Here is a 19,819-nt window from a genome sequence, read left to right as displayed (position 1 = left end):
AAAAAAAATGGAAGCACTTCATCATTTTATGTGAAAGAAATATATTTTGTGACAATTTACTTTTACAGTTTTAACTGTTTAAAATATTATATGAATAACCTATGATTGAATTTGGCTTAGATATGTCCTGAGTATTTAAATTTTCATTTTATCATAATATTTTGATGTAGAGTTTTTAAACTATTTTTAAGCAATGTCTTAACTAATTCAAAGGAATTGTGCTGACATCTACTTCTAATAATATTCTGTCTGCCAATAGCATTAGATGATTTTCACAGCCATCTAAAGAATACTTATTACAAATACTGAATTAACGTGAATTCTCATGAATCAGTGAATGCATTTCACTGCAGCCTTCCAGTACTGAAAGTGAGCCTATGAACAGGAGGAGAGCCAACTCTTAGAAGGATAGATAATAGCAGAACAAGGGGAAATGTTTTCAAGTTGAAGGGGGGAAGATTTAGGTTGGATTCCAGGGGAAAGTTCTTTAGTATGAGAGTTGTGAGGTGCTGGAACAGGCTGCCCGGGGGGGTTGTGGATGCCCCATTCCTGGAAGTGTACAAGGCCAGGTTAGATGAGGCCCTGGGAAGCCTGGTCTAGTATTAAATGTGGAGATTGGTGGCCCTCCCTGTGGCAGGGAGGTTGGAGCTTGATTTTCCTTGAGATCCCTTCCAACCCGGGTCATTCTATGATTCTATGATTTTGTGATTAACTGACATTAGATCTGCCACAGCCACATCTTCAGAATTAACACCAGATCTCTCAACTTGTCTTCATAGGATAGATGCTTCAGGACACTGATCATCAATGTGGCCCTCCTCTGGATTCACTCTAATAGCTTCATGCATTCCTTATGCTTGGGACACCAGAACTGAATGAATCTCCTGAATCTCTTCGGGAGATTTGTCACAATAGCAGAGTATAAGAGCAGAATCACCTCCATCAACCCATTGATCATGCTTCTTTTCATGAAGCCCAGGATATGGTTGATTTCTTAGTCTGCCAGCATGCATTTCCAGCTCATGTTGTCTTTTTCTTCAGTGGACGTCCCCACATCCTTCTTATCAGAGCTGCTCTCAATCCTTCTCTGACCATCTTGTATTTACATTTAGGATTGTCCTGAAAAAAGTGCAGGACCATGTACTTAGTCTTGTTGAACAGTAGGTTCACAAGTGCTTCTTAAGCTTCTGTCTCGCTCCAATTTATAGGAGGGAGAGGAGGTTCTTTGATATATGTATACCTGACATGAGATTAAGAAACAATGGTCTAGATGTTGGTCCGACCAGTTTATTACAAATGTTAATAAGGGAGATGAAGAAAGGGGAAGATGGACACTATTATGGATTGGGGTAATGGGGAAGGGAAGGCGAGCTATAAAAAAGATAGGAAATAGAAGCAAGGAGTATTTTTAGGTATAAATTAGGGTGATGGGGAAGGGAAGAAGGGCAACAGAAAAGATAGGAAATAGGAGCAAGGAGTCTCTATAGGAAGCAAGAGGGAGATAGTCACCACCATGGATCCAGCGTGGTTCATGGTTCGGTCATTGCTCTTCAGTGGAGGTGGGCCACTGGGCGTTGTTCCATTGATGAGGACAGTGACCACTGTGATGACGACGATGATGATGATGACTGCGATTGCAATGGCAGTACAAAGTTATTTATAAGTCCAAAGTGGTCGAGTCAGCCTTTTGGAATGACAGTTTCTGGCTTTTGAATCTCAGCAGGAATTCCTTTTGTTCCTATCTCCCTGGCCTTGCCAGCAGATAAGAGGGAGTACGGAGACACCAACTAGTATCTTGTCTTTACAGGATATGATGGTATCATCCTCCAATCTCCCATAGCAGACAGGAGTACTTTGTTCACAGGACAGATCTTCTGCCAGTAAACAGTCCAGTAAACAGTCCTGAGCATTCCCTTAACTCTTAGGCTGAAGGCAAACAGCTCCAAAGAAATGCTTTCAAATGTAAATTGTCCAGACAGTGATGTTGATTGCCACACAATAGCACCCACCTCTCATCTCCTAGAGTCTTATCACAAGAAATACCTCAGGAAGCATGCTTTGAGCCAGAAAACAAAGAAGAATTCATACAGCTTGTCCAGATCCCTCTGGATATCATCCCTTCCCTCCAAAGAGTTTTGGTAACATCTTCAAACCTGCAAACTATCCCACTGTCCATGCAACCAAAAGAGATTTTGAATAATACCATTTCAAATACGGAACCTGAGGGACACTTCTTATCAATTAACATTACTAAAGGACCCAGTCTAGTCAATCATATTTTGATGTACATCAAAAGATATGTAACCAGAAAGTTGATGGAGGGGGTACTCCCCAAATCCTCTGGAGTTCGAACCATTGACCACAACTCTTCCAAGGCAGCTTTCCATTTTAGAGACCATAATAATGTACGACAGTATCAAATGTTTTGTGCAAGTCCAGGAAGATGATGTTATTTTCTCTTCCCTTATGTACTACTTCTGTAACCTTGCTGTAGAAGTCTGTCAGGTTTGTCTGGCACGATTTACTCTTACTGAAGTGTTGGCTGTCATTAACCACCTCTGGTATTTTCCATGTGAGTAAGCACAGTTTTCAGAAGGATCTGCCCATGATTTTGCTGGATACAGAGGTGAGAATAAGTGCCTGTAGTTCCCTAGTTTTTATTTTTATTTGCCTTTTTGGTAAGGGGATTTATGTTTCTTTTCCAGTCACTGGATTTTATCAGTCTACTATGACTTTTCCAATCATATGGGCAGTGGTTTAACAAGTTAATCTACCAGTTCCCTTGGGACCCTCAGATGCATTTCTCAGGCTCCAAATTTAAGGAATCTTAATGTTTCTTTAATGTTCTTACACCTGATCTTCTCCTATAATGGGTGGCACTTCTTTCTCCCAATTCCTGCCTTTGGAGTTTGTGAATTGGTCTGTGTGGCTAAAGCCCTTGCCAGTGAAGACTAAGGAAAATGAAACGTTCATACTTCAGACTTTTCACTTTCCTTGGTAATCAGTTCTCCTGTTTCTATCAGTAGAGGGATCTCGTTTTCCCTACTCTTCTTTTTTTTTTTTTTTTTCACTAAGGTACTTGCATAAACCATTCTTGTTGCCCACGAGGTCATTGGCCAGTTTAAATTTTATCTGAGATTTAATTTTCCTTACTTGATCACTGGTTGCTAAACAATGCTTTGTTATTCCACCCAAGTTATTTGTTTTTGCTCTCTGTCAGCTTTCTTTCTGTGTTTGAGTTTGGCCAGAATCTCCTTATTCGTCCATATAATTCTCACTGCATTTTTGCCTGATTTCTCTTCTTTGGGATGCATTGCTTCTGAGCTTGGAGGAGGTGATCCTTGAGTATTAACCAGATTTCTTTCTAGCACAGCCCTTTGCTTTTGATGAGAATGAGGTCCAATATAATACATCTCCTTGATGACTCCATCATTTGGAGAAGGAAAGTATTATCAATACAGACTAGAAAACCTCCTGGGTTGTTCATGCCAGACTGCTACGTTGTCCCTTTAACAGGGTGGCATGAGGTCCAGGGTTTGTGAACATGAAGCTGCTTTTATATGCCTGTAGAGGGACACATCTGTTTATTCTTCCTGGACATGTGGCCTGTAGACCTCTGCCATAATTTCCACTAGCCCTGTCTCTCTTTTAATCCTGATCCAGAAGCTCAGTCAGCTCCTCATACATTCTCAGGTAGAGCTTTGTGATTACAGTTAGTCACAGACATAGACATTCCCTTCCCTTGTTTCCCTTATCTCTCCTTCCTAAAAAACTTGTATCTTTCCATTCCAGCTCTCCAGTAATAGGATCCATACTATCATGTCTCCATGATGCCAATAAGATCGTAGGTCTGCAAGCTTGTTCACGTCTTGTTTCTTCCCAACACTGTGTACATTCGTGCACTAACTGAGTGCATTATGAACTTAAGAGGGCCACTTCAGTATGCTGAGTTCCTGTAAAGCATTTGGAGGATTTCTTTGTAATGCTGTCTGGCAGGCAGGTGCTTGCTAGCACGAAGTTGCTGGAACATGCTCCCATAGCTCTGAGACTGGGCTAAAAATTCCAGTTCCCCTTGTTTATTTCCCTTGCTATGTGAATTGTGTAGAGGCATTTATGTTTAGACCTCTGTTGAAAATTACTGTCTGGAGTATCTGGGATTTTTTTTTTCCGTGGGTTTTTTTTTTTTTTTTTTTTTTTTTTTTCTGTTCTTCAGCTAATCTCCCATTGATTACTGCTCCTTTTCCTATCTACTGACAACCACACTGGCTTCAAACTGGTAAAAGTTTCCATTTCCATCTCCCAGTAAACACCATCTGACCTCAATAGACCAGGTTTCTCAAAGTGAGGTGGCAGGGATTTTAGTAGTCAGCCTATGGTTTCTGACAGCTTTTAAGGTAAAGTCTTCACAGATGCTAATTTTAGTTTATATTGCTTGTGTTGTATAGTGTTTTCTTCATGGTAAGATTTTGCAATTAAAAATGCTCCCAGCAAATGTTGTAGAAAGTTGAAAGAAGACTTTTAATGGAAGAAAATCAGTAAATTCCCAACATAACTGAAAAGCTAGTTAACTCCTTGTTTGTTCACTGTAGTAAGATGGCTTCAAGTTGGAGAAAGTCTGTTTCACAACAGATTGCATATTACAATACACATCTTTTATAAAAGTGTAACTTATTGCTAGCTATTGAAACATTTGAATATTATATATATTCATATGCAAGTATTTTCTTTTAATACAAGAACATTACTCTGGAATATTTTTTTCTCAAAAATAATGTCCAGAGTATTGAATATTTGCTAAAGATTCATGATAGACATATTTTGCAGAATCAGTTAAATAGTTTCTAGAAAAAAATATTTTGTATGCCCTCACTTTAAACAAATCTTAAAGCCCCACAGTGCAATGAAGAAGAGAGTGCCTTACTCAGCAGTATCTAAGGTAAATATTAAATTAAGAGTTGTATGTGTTTTTTTAAGAAAATGCAGCTCTCAGTTCTGAACTAGTACTTCATCATGTTACAACACTGAGTCAAATGATCATACAGTGGTGGTTGACTTAAATAAATCAGGTATTTGGAAACATCCTTCTATTGAACTATGAATATCTTGAGCTGAGTTTTTTAGTTCTTGACTAAATACATTTCTTGAAGAGTACTTCAGATAAATATTACTATTTGATTTCAGGTGTCTAGAGAAGAACCATGTTCATTTGTTCTGAGTAGTAAATGCAGTGTCTGCAAGCTACTTTTTCTTCTTCATACAACGCAAAAACATACATAATTTTCTCATGCAGAAAAAAAACCCATAAATTATAATGACTAATACAATGTTACTATAATCTAAGATATTATTTTGTGTTAGTTCATAGAAAATTAAAGCCTGGGAAAAGTAGCAATAATAACCTTTCTTTGTTTTTAGTATTTCATTGCAATTTACAAACTAAACTATTTCAGAGACAATTTATTATGTTTCTTCATTTACTGCTTTCTTCCTCAATAAAATCAACAAACATCTTAACTAGCAACAGTCATGATGTGGTAACCTACCTTTTAAGAGAAACAGTGATAAATTGGCTTCATTTTTTCCCCTCTGTTTTCATTATTTCCTTATTCAATTACTTTGCATTCTTTATTACTTTTCATCTGTGTTTTGAAAGATACAACTTGGACAATAATACAACACAACAACACCAACTTAACCAGAATTAAAAGTGCTAATCGAGAGAATCCCCATGCTGCGTTTTTCAAGTACTCTGCCAGCCTAAACCAGCTTCAGGGTACAATTAACCATGCAGAACACTGTGAACAGGAGATATCTTACCACTGCAAAAAGTCAAGGCTTTTAGATAAGCCAGGTAAGTAAAACAGATGAACATTATTAAATTATAAAGTATATTTTATTTCACTGTCAACAATTTTTTTTATTTTTTTTACCAAGGTTATGTCATTTTGCTACAGTAAAGTTTGAACAACATGGTAGATCTAATACTCAGATTTCTGTAAATTTCCAAGAGATATCTGAAACAGAAAAATAGGAAGAGTAGTTTATAATAATCTTTGCTCACAATATCAATTGATCTCAAAGTCAGTTTCTCTTGTGAATCTGTTGTGAACCTTGTGAACCTTACTGACAGAGCCTCTGTTAGCCTGCTTTCCTGGTATTATTATATTCTACTGAAGAAATATCTTATTAAAAGAACACAAACCACCACATTGATATCAGTAGTTTACTGCATAATCTGCATGTTTTTTAACACATCATACGTATTGTGTGTGACATAAAGTACTGATAACATTGTTTCCACTGTCCAATATAAACAATCATAAGACAAGGAATGATTGGGAAAAAAAAAAAAAAACGGAGAGAAAGAGAGTGGCTTTCTGATGTACTTAAAGAATTAAGTTATGCATTGTAGTCTCCTTGAGTCTTAACGCTCATTGGCATGCAGTAGATGTTAACAGATTATACTGTGAAAAAACATTTTAAGTACTGAATAATAACAACATGGACATAAAAAACATATTATTTGCTGAGTTTTGAAAAACTAAGCCAAATTTTTTCTTTGTTTATCAGAAAATCAAACTTCTCAAATTGATTTCTTGACATTGTTTTCTAGCAAGCAGAGGCCTCAGAGTTCAAAAGTCTCTGGTTCTTCTCAACTCTTTCTTTATATATGTCTCATCCTTGCCTATATCATGGACTTCACTGGAAAAAAAAAAAAAAAAAAGCTCACAGAAGCAAGACTTTTTAGTTCCTTATTTTTGAAATGCATTGAGGTAGCACAGAAATGCAGGTTTTGGAAAAGAAGTTAAAAGAGCACAACTAGTCAATTCTGCTATACTGTCAACCATTTAGAATTTTAACTGACCATAGAATCATAGAATTTCTAAGGTTGGAAAAGATCCTTAGGATCATCAAGTCCAGCAACAACCTAACCATACTATACTAACACTAACACTCCTCTGATAAACTATGTCGCTAAGCACCACATCCCAGTCACAATCAGGGATGGTGACTCAACCACCTACCTTGTGATCCTATTCCAGTGCATAACAACCCTTTCAGTAATGAATTTTTTCCTATTATCCAACCTAAACCTCCCCTGGCAAAACTTGAGGACATTTCCCCCTGTCATGTCATTTGTCACCAGTGAAAAAAGACCAACCCTGCTCTCACTGCAATCACCTTTCAGGTATCCGAAGTTCTAAGTTAATCTAAATTAACTAGAGTTATTGTATTTTAATATATCTTAAATTATTATTATTATTATTATTATTATTTGTCTGAAAAATATTTTGAACTGCTAACTTCATGAAATGTAAACCCTAAAGTTCTTCTCTGAGGCTGTGGAAGTACTTCTCAAATCCTCAGCTGCTATACTTTTCTTTTTGAGAATATAATTTTACAACTGGCTAACTTCAGGAAAAGAGAGAAATTCAGAACAAATGTAGTATCTTTTGAAAATTTCAAGATCATGTCACCAAATAAAATAATTCTTTTAATTATCTTTCAATTGAAAAAAAAAAACAGGAAGAGGAGAGCAAATTACTTGTTCTCTCCAAGGAGTAATGATTTCATAGTTAAAATTGCTACTGGAAAATATGGTTCTGTGCTTCTGAGAGCTCCAAAATATACTTTGCACCTACTTTTATATGAAATATGCAATTTTCTTCTTGTTCCAGTTATGCATTTGAACAAACATTTAGTGTTGCAGTGTGACACAATACTGTAATCTTGCACATTCAGAAGACTAGACTTTTTTTTTTGTTCTTCCACTTCTAACTATGAATTATAGTTGAACTTGTGAAAATTTTCAGCCTACTATGAAAAGCTTATATACCTAAATAAGAATTCTCTTTAGAAAATATAATTTTTTAAAAATGAGGGAACTTCTGTCACTTTACTATAAGAAACACTGACAAATGCATCATACAGAGAAGTAATGCACAAGGGAAAATATTCTTATCTTTACCAAATATGCCATTTTTCTCATGTGACCAAGTCACTAACATGATTTTTGCTGTCTCTGAGTATATAAATTCTGAATCTGCAACATGTGATTTAACTTCTGTTTTTTGGTAATTTGATAAACACTGCATAATAATTCTATTCACTTGTTTAATGTACATCACAGATGTGAGTACTATTCTGAGCTCTTGTTAGTAGGATAAGTCCATTTCTACATTTTCTGTAATTCTTCTGATTTGATTCCTGGTAGTTACATGATGTAAAATTGATTTTTTCAACAGAAAGTACCTTAGTTTTTTAGAGTGATGTTATCTCCTTTTTTAAGGAGATAACATTTTAAATTAAATATTTTTTTTTAAATAAAATACATACATTGACTGATTAGTATAAATGATTCTAATGTCGTGACTGGCTAAGCTAGGGACTGTGAGTTCTGTTCTCTACTAATACAAGTGAGTACCTGTGACAGTTATTTACTACCTGATAGTGAGACATTAGAATGAGTATTTCCTTGCCAGGTAAAGGTGACAACTTTTTTTTTTTTTTTTTTAACTGTTCGTTAAAGTTTTTACATTTTCCTCCTCTTAGAATTTTGGAAAAATGTTTAGATGAAAAAAAAAATGGGAGGACTAGTATATAACCCTGGGAACTGATATTTTCACATCTACCTTTTAGATGGGCTGCCGCTCAGCTGGTGGATCGGAAGGACCAATGAAATACAGACTTACTGGGGAGGTTCTTTGCCTGCTGTTCAGAAATGTGCTTGTGGCTTAGAAGGGAGCTGCATTGATTCCCAGCATTATTGCAACTGCAATGCCGACAGAAACGAATGGTGATTTTTTAAATTGCTGTTTGTTCATAACACTTTGTTCTGGAATGCAAATAAAGAAACACAGGCCTTTGCAGCTTCTGAACACCAAGACCATTGTAAATTTAAATTATCATAGTGTCACCTGCTTTTTTAAGATAATACAGTTACATGTACTATATGTTACAATATAACAATATTGTTATAACATGTGTAACATGTAACAATATAACTATATTGTTAGTTATTTTTAGTTCTTTCAATTTGAATTCTGAATTGGGTTGAGATTTATTTTAACAAGAGTTTTTCTAATTCTCAAATGAATTTATATTTTAAAGTGCTAGCTCTTGTCTGTACAGAATCAGTCATTTGTTTATAGAATACTGAAAACAATCAAAGCTAACAGGTTTTGGAGGGGAAAAAAGATACAAATTCTAGGGAATCTTAAACATTGTTCATAACTACACTTCAAACTTTAGCCTTTTCAACATTTTTTTTTTAATTGTTATTAAACTTGGACACTCAAATTATCAGCAGAACTTATGCATTATCTAAATTATTCTAAGCAAGTCTAAGTATTTCCAAGCTGTAGATTTTCCACTGAAAGAGTATCTGAACTAGCTTTCTCACTAAAAATAAAATAAAATAAATCTAGGATAGTTTAGAGCAGACTGGGACTTTTAATAAATTCCATTTAATAAACTTCCAAGTTTTTAAACCCTTAAAGCAAATTTTACTTATTTAATTTAATTATTTGGTTTTATTTTATTATTTAATTTAAATCCTATTCATTGTATAAGTTAATATATACATTTTAACAAATGCATCAAAAACCATTTTCTGCAGATAGAAAATGTAAAGAACATGCTATCACATGCAATATACTGTTGTTCATTTTTATCATTTACTTATTAAATTATAACATAGGTGAATTTATAAGGTTAACATAACTGTGAATAAAGTAGATAGAGGGTTACACAGTTACAGATAAAAGACAAACATGTCCACTACAAAAAAAATTGAGTAAATTGCATATGTTAATGAGTGTATTACATGTAAAATAGAATAGGTCTTATTTTATATTTCTATATGTATTCACATTTGTTATACTAATTTTCACTTTAAGTTATAATTTATCACAGCAACTTTATTGCAGTGGAGGCTATAATTACACTTATTTGGTAGTGATATGTGCTTAGTATTACGTGTGAGTCCCCAGAGATTACTGGTTTGAATCAGTTACTTCAATGCTGATGATAGATCAGAAAAAGTCATTACAGCTGTCATCGAGATGCTTTCTGAGCACAAAGAATTGTAGTTACAATTTCTGCTTAATTGCTTTTTATTAGGAGCAGAGTTTTAATGAAGCAAAAACTCTAAATCTCTTCAAGAAATTTTCAATTCTAGTTTGCATTATCGCACCATATCAAAAGTTAGCATAAGTATTGCTTTCAAATGTTAGCATTTCTCATTAAAAAAAAAAAAAAGTTCCCAGAAAAAAACTGTAGTATTCTGTGCACTACATTGCAAAGCAGATGAACAAAGAAGTTATTTTGAGAAAGATTATAATTGAAAAGGGAAGAGAAAAAAATCCCAGAATCACAGAATTGTAGAGGTTGGAAGGGACCTCCAGAGATCACGGAGTCCAGCCCCTGTGCAAAGCAGGCCCCCTACAGCAGGCTGCACAGGTAGGTGTCCAGGAGGGCCTTGAAGGTCTCCAAAGAAGGAGAATCCACAGCCTCCCTGGGCAGCCTGTTCCAGTGCTCTGTCACCTGTACTGTGAAGAAGTTCCTTTGCATGATTGTACAGAACTTCCTATGTTCCAAGTTATGGGTGTTTCCACTTGACCTATCCCCACAGACTACTGAAAAGAGGTTGGCCATGTCTCCCTGACTCTCACACTTAAGGAACATTAATCAGATCCTCTCTGAGTCTGCTCTCAAAGCTGAACAGACCCAGCTCACTCAGCCTTTCCTCCTGGGGGAGATACACCAGGCCCTTTATCATCTTTGTGACTGTCTGCTGGACTCTCTCTGGGAGATCCTTGTCTTTCTCGTACCAGGGGGGCCAGGACTGGGTACAATACTCCAGGTCAGGTCTGACCAGGGCAGAATAGAGGAGGAGGCCTCCCTTGACCTGCTGGCCATGCTCCTTTTAGTGCACCCCAGGATTCCACTGGCCTTCTTGGACACCAAGGTACACAGCTGGCTCATGGACAACCTGTCATCCATCAGGACACCCATGTCCTTCCCTGAAGACCTCCTCTCCAGCATGTTGTGCCCCAACCTGTGCTGATACTCATGGTTATTCCATCCCAGGTGCAAGATTCTGCACTTGCTTTTGTTAAACCCCATTTGGTTTATTGTTGCCCTGCTCTCCAGTCTGTCCAGGTCTTACTGAATGAAGAAGAGAAGCACAGGCTTCTGATGTGTCAGCCTCTCCTCCCAGCTTTGTATCATCAGTGTACTTACTGAGGGTGGACACTATCCCCTCATCAAGGTCACCCATGAAGATATTGATCAAGACCAGACCCAGCACAGACCCCTGGGGAACACTGCTAGTCACAGGTCTCCAACCAGACTCTGTACCGCCGTACGCAAACTCTGAGTTCGGCCAGTCAGCCAGTTCTCAACCCACCTCACTGTCCACTCATTTATCCCACACTTTCTCAGCTAAATAACTGATTTCATTGAGTTTGAGGAGGGAATCTCTTCCCACTCTCTTGGTTAATTTTTGTTGACTTATCTCTAACCAGTGTGATTTCCAGATGAACCCTTCTCTCTCAGTTCACATACTTGTCTCTGACTTTGCCTTGACTACTGAAGGATGATTCAGATAGAAATTCATCTAATGAACAAATTGAACTTTCTAAAATGCTCCTGAGCATTCTAGAGTTTGAGTATTTCCATGAGTTCTTGAGAAGCAACCTTAGAGCCAACACTGGTGTTTTCAGAAAATTAGTAGATCAGTTCTGACACTAATTAACAAAAGACATTACATGAGGAGTTCTGTCTGAAATTAGCAGTACTAGGTGTGGGCTCAGAACACAGGGATTCTTATTTCCTTTTCTGTATGTTACTTATTTGAAGTAGATACTTCTTTTCCTGTACACACAACATGACTTTGTATTTTTCTATTTGACTTTTTCTTGATTTTTTCAAAAATGAGAAGAAAAAAAAAAAACCACTTTAAACTTACTGGAAAGTTATGCCAAGACATTTAACTTTCTTTATCCTTCGCAATTTAATTATATATTTTTGTTCAACAATGTGTCAGTAATATTGAAATGTTTGTCAGAATCACAGTGACACTTGAGAGAACTTTCATTTTACCTTTTCAGGACTAGTGATATTGGATTCCTTTCCTACAAGGAGCACCTACCAGTTACTGAAATTGTGGTCACAGACACTGACAGACCAAATTCTGAAGCAGCTTTCAAACTGGGACCTTTACTCTGCCGTGGTGATAGTAAGTAACAATTGCAGAGTTTTGCTTAATAGCAACAGACTTTGTCTATAATAAGTTTTAAAAACCATTTGTTAAACAGCTTAGGACACGACTTTGTAAAAGTTCTATGCAATCTTTCAGTAATTAATAAAGGAAAAAGACAAAGTGAAGCAGCCAATTCAAATCAAAAGTAGAATTGTAAAGAAGTATATTTTTGAGGATACATAATGAAGATCAGCATAGGGCATAGTTAGTACAGTATACATTATTTGATATTTATTGCCATACATATTATATATTTCTAGTATTTCCAATCAAAATTTAGAAGAGTAAAAAAACATCATATTAAAGATCTCAAAGCATTGAGTTGGTCTATAGTAAGGGATTAAAATCTTAAGTAAGCCTAACATATTTGCCTGAAATGCTTCACATTTCTTCATATAATTATAAATTACTACTTTTATTTGTTATGCAATGTTCTTCTTTCATCATATTTTGTGGTTATTTTTGTTCTATGTTTGCTTTTCTTTTCCCTCTTTGACAAATTTATTTAACTTTTTTGATTAAAAACAAGTGAACATCAGTAAAAAATACTGATCTGAACTTTTAAACTTACTCAGGAGTCTACAAATATTAGCAAATTATTATTACATATATTAACAAATTAGCATGCATTTATTTCAATATCATAGAATCATCTTCAGTTTCATTCCTCTGACTTGTAACTAGGAAGATTTGTTCTGAAGAAGTCCATTCTAATTTTCTCATGAAACTTTATGAGACATGAGGAAAACCAAAACAAACAAACAAAAAAACCTGTTAGGTGCTTTTCGCTTCTATGGCATACATTTTTTAACTGATTACTTTTAACACATATCACAGAACAATGAAATCATTTGGTTAGAAGAAAGAATCTTGGGATAATTCAGATCGGAATAAGATCTAAGGAGATTCCCTGCTCACAGTAATATCAGCCATGACCTCCAATCAGGTATCTCTCTGCTTTGTTAAACTGAGCAGTTAAATCTTCAACAGTGAAGCTTGCACTGTTTGGCTATACTCATGGAGAATTTCTTTTTACTTAGATCAAGTCTGAAGCTCTCTTGTTTCAGTATATCACTTTCTCTGAAACTCTAATCAAAGTGAAGACCTTCTTGACGATTTCCCTTGTGTTTGGAAAACTCCAGTTAAGTGTTCCCAAAACTGTCCCTTCTACAGGCTGAACAAACCATTGCTCCTCAACCTGAAAGAAAATGAAATGTGCTCCAGTCTTGAATGACAATCCAATCTCACTCCAGTTTACAGAACTTTCTCCTGTACTGCTAGTCCATAAAACAAACAACAGATTACTATAGATACACATACATTTCTAAATAAAAGCATTTTAGTGACATTTATTTTCATCTGTACATTTGAATAAGTGGAGAACAACAAAATAATTTAGCAGCAAAAGTTTATTTCTCAGAAAGGTTGTCAAATGAATACTTAGATTCACAAACGTGAATAGAAAAGTCTCCAGAGAGATTTTTATTTATTTCTTCTTGTCTAAAACTAAACTATTTGATTCTACTAAATAGGAAATATTTTTTAATCAAATGCTTTTTGCTCATTCTGTCAGACAAAAATTCTTCAGAATCACTCACTAGTATATCATACAAAAACATGAGTGAGAAGGTTTATTTGTATTTGTGATGTAATCTCTGCATTGTCAAATGACTCACAACCAAACCAAACCAAACCAAAAATGAAAATTCTCATTGCACAAATAACTTATTCCTTGCATGACATTTTACAAGTAAAAAGAACTGTTCATTTCTACAGGAATAAAAAACCAACCAAAAAAAAAAAAAAAAAAGCAGACAAAAAAAAATCCACAGAAAGTAGGTCCATTAAGAATACTTGAAATTGAATTGGATCATGAGCTACCTTGACTAAGTTTCTGAGTTACTTCATAAGGTATTTCCAAGTAGTCATACAGAATGGCATTAAAGCAGATGAGCAGAATTTGCCTTCTTTTCATAGCATGTTTATTTTATTTTATCTTTTGAATGATATTCAGAAAAAGGTCCAGAGCCTGAGATTCAAAGTTAGGTCACTGAACTGAGTGTATATGCATTCATCACAATACATAATTCAGTTTTAAAAGAATTTGCGAGTTTTCCACCAATTGAAGTTATTTAATTTATTTTCAATCCAGGTTGAGTATTTTTCCCAGTCAAAGGCTCTTTATCAAACAAGAATTAGTTTGAAGAATTTATACGGTCTATAGTATTTAGTTGGACTACATGACTATAGTTTTCTTTTCTGATCATTTAATGTATGAATTTTACAGTAAGTTAAAATGTAATGGAGCCTGAATTACAAATGTAGACAGAACAGATGTATTCCTCTAGTTATCAGACATAAATACTTATCTGCTGACAAGGCTTTATAAAATTAGGAGGACAGCTTTATAAGAAGCAGTTTACAAAGTTCTCAGTCATTTTGCTGTCCTCATTGCTGTGCTGGATAAAGGGATATTTTTACATGTATCGAAGCTGACAGAAATGTTGGTCAAAGAAATAGTTGTGAATAAAATATCTAATAGATAGTGGCGATCTTCCTGTTTGGTTTCGCACAAGAATAAAGCAGATCTACAGCCACTGTCTCCCACTGCCCTCAAAATAGCCATTACTATACAATAGATGGCCTCACAATTTAAGAGGTTTGACAGAGGATCAGTCTGAAGACAATAAGCAAAATTATGTTCCTGTGCTAGTAGTTTAACTACATCAGATAACCAAGTAGTGTAGATTAGACTCATAGGATCTATGATTTACAATGAATTGATTTTATGCAGTATTAGCTTTCTACGTTACTACTACAGTACATTAATCATCTAATCATGGGTACATTCCAGTGAAAACGTACCTTTGAAATCTTTCACCAAATCCTTTAAAGTCAAAGAACCTGTTAAAGCTGCAAGGCAGATTAAATGCCATCTTCATAAGGACTACAGTTTCTTTGATAACTAAGAACTCAAGAATAACCACAGTGTTCTTTAACTATACCTGTCTCTGTACATATCTTATAAGCAAGTCAATTAGTGATTTGATTTGTTGGAGGGAGAAAAAGAATCCTCAGAAAGTCTTGTTCTGCAATATAAAATCTGTGAACTACTTTCTTTTAAAAGGTATTGTGTTTCAGTTCTTCTGTCTCAGCATTCATTTTTATTGTTGCTGGAGTTTCATACAAAAAGATTAATGATGCGTCACTTAAAAGTAACAAAAAAACTAATAATAAAAATAAGAATCAAATATAGGTTTTCAATGAAAAGGTCACAGAGAACTGTGATTTACAGCTGCCCAATTGTTTTGAAGGGTTCACTTTTATTATATTTCCAACATTTATATGGCTAGTTTATCTGTCTCACTCTCGCTTGTCCCTCTTTCACGTTACAGTTTGAATCACAAAAGATTATTTAACATATACAAAAAAAAAGAAAGAAAGAAACCCAAAAGGATAGTGTCATTTGCTGTTGTTGTTGTAAATATATTATTAACAATTATTAACAAATAACATTTTTTAACTCACAAAAATGCATTCTTACTACTTAGATAAAATGCTGGTTTGTGTTTTACTGTTCAAGATAACTAAATATGTGATTATGAGTCGAAGTGAAGAACTTGTTTTCCTACTTTGACTTACAGCAGCATAAAGTACTGTATAACATACTTCTGTTAGATCTATGTTAAGCCTGTTTTATTGACATACTATGTTAATTTTCATAAATCAGATAATTTTCAAGGTTGGGAAAACACAAAGCTGGGTAAGAAAAGACAGAGGAAATTAAGGAATCAATTTTAAGATTCTCTATATAAAGTAGATTTTCTCCCCATAAGTGGAAGTACTCTACCCATCCTTTATGTTACTGTACTCTGGTTGTTATCTGAAGTAGCTAAACTCTACCCTCCCCTAAGGACTCCATTCTGATTTACAAATGCTTCACCAATTCAAATGCTTCACTGAGGATAATTCTATCATTACTTCACTGCTTCTGTTGTTGCACTTTTCTATTTTATAGCAATGCCTTACCAATTAAATTACTAGTATTAAACTTCCCATTATGCCCGAATTACTGGTAATGGCAAGAGTACTTTTTAACATACTTGAATCATGAGTGTGGTGAAATTGTCTCTGTGGGACAACTTCAGAAACATGCTTTTAAAATTGGAAGCTAGGCTGCTTCCATCAGCTTATAGTGCTTCATATAGAGCAATAGGCATCCTTCTACAGTCAAGTAGAGTGTGTAGAAAAGCAAAGTTCAAAGCCATGTTTTTCTCTCCCAGCCTCAGCCATCTATTTGTATTCAGTTGGCAGTCCCAAGTGGCAGGTGCCACAAAGGGCAGTTTCCGGAATATACATAACTCTCCTATCATGATGATTTTCTAGGTCTGGGATCTCCATTCTGACAGAAAACTTTGCTAAAAAACCTGGAGGAATGAGGGAATGGGCTTTGATCTTTCTTCAGTAGGATGTGGTTTGGGTCTCCATTCAATTTTTCAGATGAGAGAAATTTGTAAATCTCTTCACTCTTTGTCTCCTTTCCCCCCGAGATTGGAGAGTGTCTTGGGAAAAAAAAAAAAAAATCACATCAGCATTATCAATGGAATGTGCATTTTTCATGTTCAGTTAAATAGGAAGTTATTGAATGCCTTATTTGATTTAAAAAGAAATACAGTAAAGAAATACAGATACATACATAAGAGTTCAGCAGTAATAACAAGTTACATTTAGTGGAACTGAAGAAATATAATGTTCCAATTAGAATACTATGTGAGATTTTTAGTAATCAAGAACATAATGACATGAATTATGATTAAATGAAGACTTAGATATGTAATTGGTTATATTTTAATTTGCATCTGACCATGTGACTTTTTTTTTTTTAGTAAAGTTTACACTGTATTCATTGTGTAAATAAAAATTCATGTGAATTTCTATACTGCAATCAATAAAGGGAGAAGACACATTCACAGAACTAAAATTTTTATTTCCATTCCCCAAAATTACTATTAGCTGTAGTCTGTCTTCTTTGCAATAGCTGGAAAACCTTGACTGGACTGCAATAATAGTAAAACTTCTATGTTAAAAATATAAATGACTCCGACAGTAATAATTTAAAATAAAAATAATTAATTAGAGTTAGAGTCGTTGAGTCGGAAGGAGGCTGCGAAGATCAAGTTTAATTGCCTTATGATTTCAGAGCTTAATAAAAGCTTATTACTGAGCACATTATCCAAATGTATCTTGAACACTGAGACATCAACATTTGCACTAGACAGCCTGTTCCAGTTGTTGTTAGGATAAGGGTCAGTGGCCTAGAACTTGAACATAGGAAGTTCAATACAAATGTGCATAAGTACTTCTTTATGGTAAGGGTGAGCGCTGGAACAGGTTTTCCAGAGAGGCTGTGGGGTGTCCACAAGGTGTTCAAGGACCTCTCTGGATGGTGTTCAAGACCTCTCTGGATGACCACAGGTGTGACCTACTAGGGAACTTGCTTTACCAGGGCGGCCGGACTTGAGGATCTCTTGAGATCCCTTCCAACTCCCGCAGTTCTGAGATTCTGTCATCATCCTCCTGGCAAATACATTTTTCCTAATGTCTAATTGGAACTTCCCCTAGCAAAGCTTTGTGCCTTTACTTCACATCCCCTCATTGTTTACCAGGGAGAAGAGACTGGCAACTCCTCCTCCATTTTCACAGAATCATACTATCACAAAATCACAGAATGGCTTGCATTGGAAGAGACATTAAAAATCATTTAGTTCCAACCCTCCTGACAAGGACAGGGTTTCTACCCACTAGGTCACACTAACCAGCACCCCATCATAGAATCACAGAATCACAGACAGGCCTCAGTTGGAAGGGACTCCAAGGATCATCAGGTTCCAGTCCCCTTGTCACAGGTAGGAAAACCAAATCTGGTCCTAGATCAGATTGCCCAAGTCCCCATCCAACTTCCAAATTTGGTCCTAGATCAGGTTGCCCAGGGCCCCATCCGGCCTGGACTTGAACACCTCCAGGGACAGAGCATTCACAGCCTTTCTGGGCAGCCTGTTCCAGTACCTCACCACTCTCCCCATAAAGAGCTTCCCCCTGACATCCAATCTAATCCTTCCCTCCCTGAGCTTAAAACAATTCCCCCTTGTCCTATCACTATCTACCCTTGTAAAAAGTTGATTCCTTTCCTTTTTATAATCCCCGTTTAAATGCTGGAATGCTGCAATAAGGCCTTCTCTTTTCCAGGCTGAACAAACCCAGCTCTCTCAGCCTGTCTTCAAAGGGGAGGTGCTTCTGCGCTCTGACCATCTTTGTGGCCCTACTCTGGACCCTTCTCCAAAAGCTCCACATCTTTCTTGTACTGAGGGCCACGGACCTAGATGCAGTACTCCAGAGGGAGTCTCATGAGGGAAAGGTAGAAAGGGACAATCAACTCCTTGTACCTGCTGGCCACTCTGTTTCCGATGGATCCCAGGATATCAATGGCCTACTGAGCTGCAAGAGCACACTGCTGGCTCATGTTACATTTTTCATCCACCACGAGTCCCAAGTCCTTTTCCAGAGGGCTACTCTCAAGGAGTTCTTATCTCAGTCTGCATACGTATCTGGAATTACTCTGACCAAAATGCAAAATCTTGCACTTTGCTATGTTGAACCTCATTACATTCACATGGTTTCACCTTTTGAGCTTCTTGAGGTCCCTCTGGATGGCATCCCTTCCTAACATGTCAACTTCACCACTCAGCTTGGTGTCAGTGGTAAACTTGCTGAAGGTGTATTTGATCATCATCGATGAAGATTGGTCAGGCATGACCTTCCCTTGGAAAAGCTGTGCTGGCTGTCTCAGATCACTTACTTGTGCCTTAACACATCTTCTAGGAGGATCTGTTCTATGATCTTCCCAGGCACAGAGATGAGGCTCACAAGCCTGTAGTTCTCCAGGTCCTCCTTACTCCCTTTCTTGTAAATGGGAACGATGTTTCCTTTTTTCCACTCCACAGGCATTTTGCCCAACAGCCATGACTTTTCAAATATGATGGAGATCAGCTCAGCAACCACATCAGCCAGCTCTTTAGGACCCTGGGATGCATGTCAACTGGCCCCATAGACTTGCACACATTCAGTCTCACACAGCAGTCTCAGACTTGCTCTGCCCTTATGGTCGGGGAGGTGGGAGGACTTATTCCCCCAGTTCCCACCTAGAGATTCAGGGATGTGAGCTTCAGGGTGTGAAAAATATGAGACTCCTGACCGCTGGTGAAGAATGAGGCAAAAAATCTCATTTAGTATCTTAGCTTTCTCCATATCTGTTGTATCCAGTTCTCCTTTCTCAAAGGAGCTATGCTCTCTTTGGCCTTCTTCTTTTGGCCAACATACATATAGAATTCCTTCTTGTTGTCTTTAACATCCCTCATCAAGTTCAGTTCCATATGCGCTTTGGTTTTCCTAATCCTCTCTCTGCAAGTCTGGACAGCATCCATGTATTCTCCCTAGGTGACACTCCCTTGTTTCCACAGCTGGTACAATCCCTTGTTTTCCCCTCAGTCTTACAAG

General features: G+C 36.4%; 1 protein-coding gene across 1 annotated transcript in view; it reads left to right on the top strand.

Annotated features, from left to right (window-relative positions):
* CNTNAP4 (contactin associated protein 4) overlaps nucleotides 1–19,819 on the top strand; it is a 221,285-nt gene that overhangs the window by 168,428 nt on the left and 33,038 nt on the right. The window contains exons 13-15 of the mRNA XM_428089.8: nucleotides 5,654–5,851; nucleotides 8,641–8,797; nucleotides 12,114–12,241. Coding sequence (XP_428089.5) covers nucleotides 5,654–5,851; nucleotides 8,641–8,797; nucleotides 12,114–12,241 — 483 coding nt within the window. The remainder of the gene's footprint in view (nucleotides 1–5,653; nucleotides 5,852–8,640; nucleotides 8,798–12,113; nucleotides 12,242–19,819) is intronic.

This window comes from Gallus gallus, chromosome Z (genome assembly GCF_016699485.2).
Source record: "Gallus gallus isolate bGalGal1 chromosome Z, bGalGal1.mat.broiler.GRCg7b, whole genome shotgun sequence".
In the NCBI taxonomy this organism is placed as follows: domain Eukaryota; kingdom Metazoa; phylum Chordata; class Aves; order Galliformes; family Phasianidae; genus Gallus; species Gallus gallus.
This window is presented reverse-complemented; position numbering and strand designations above follow the sequence as displayed.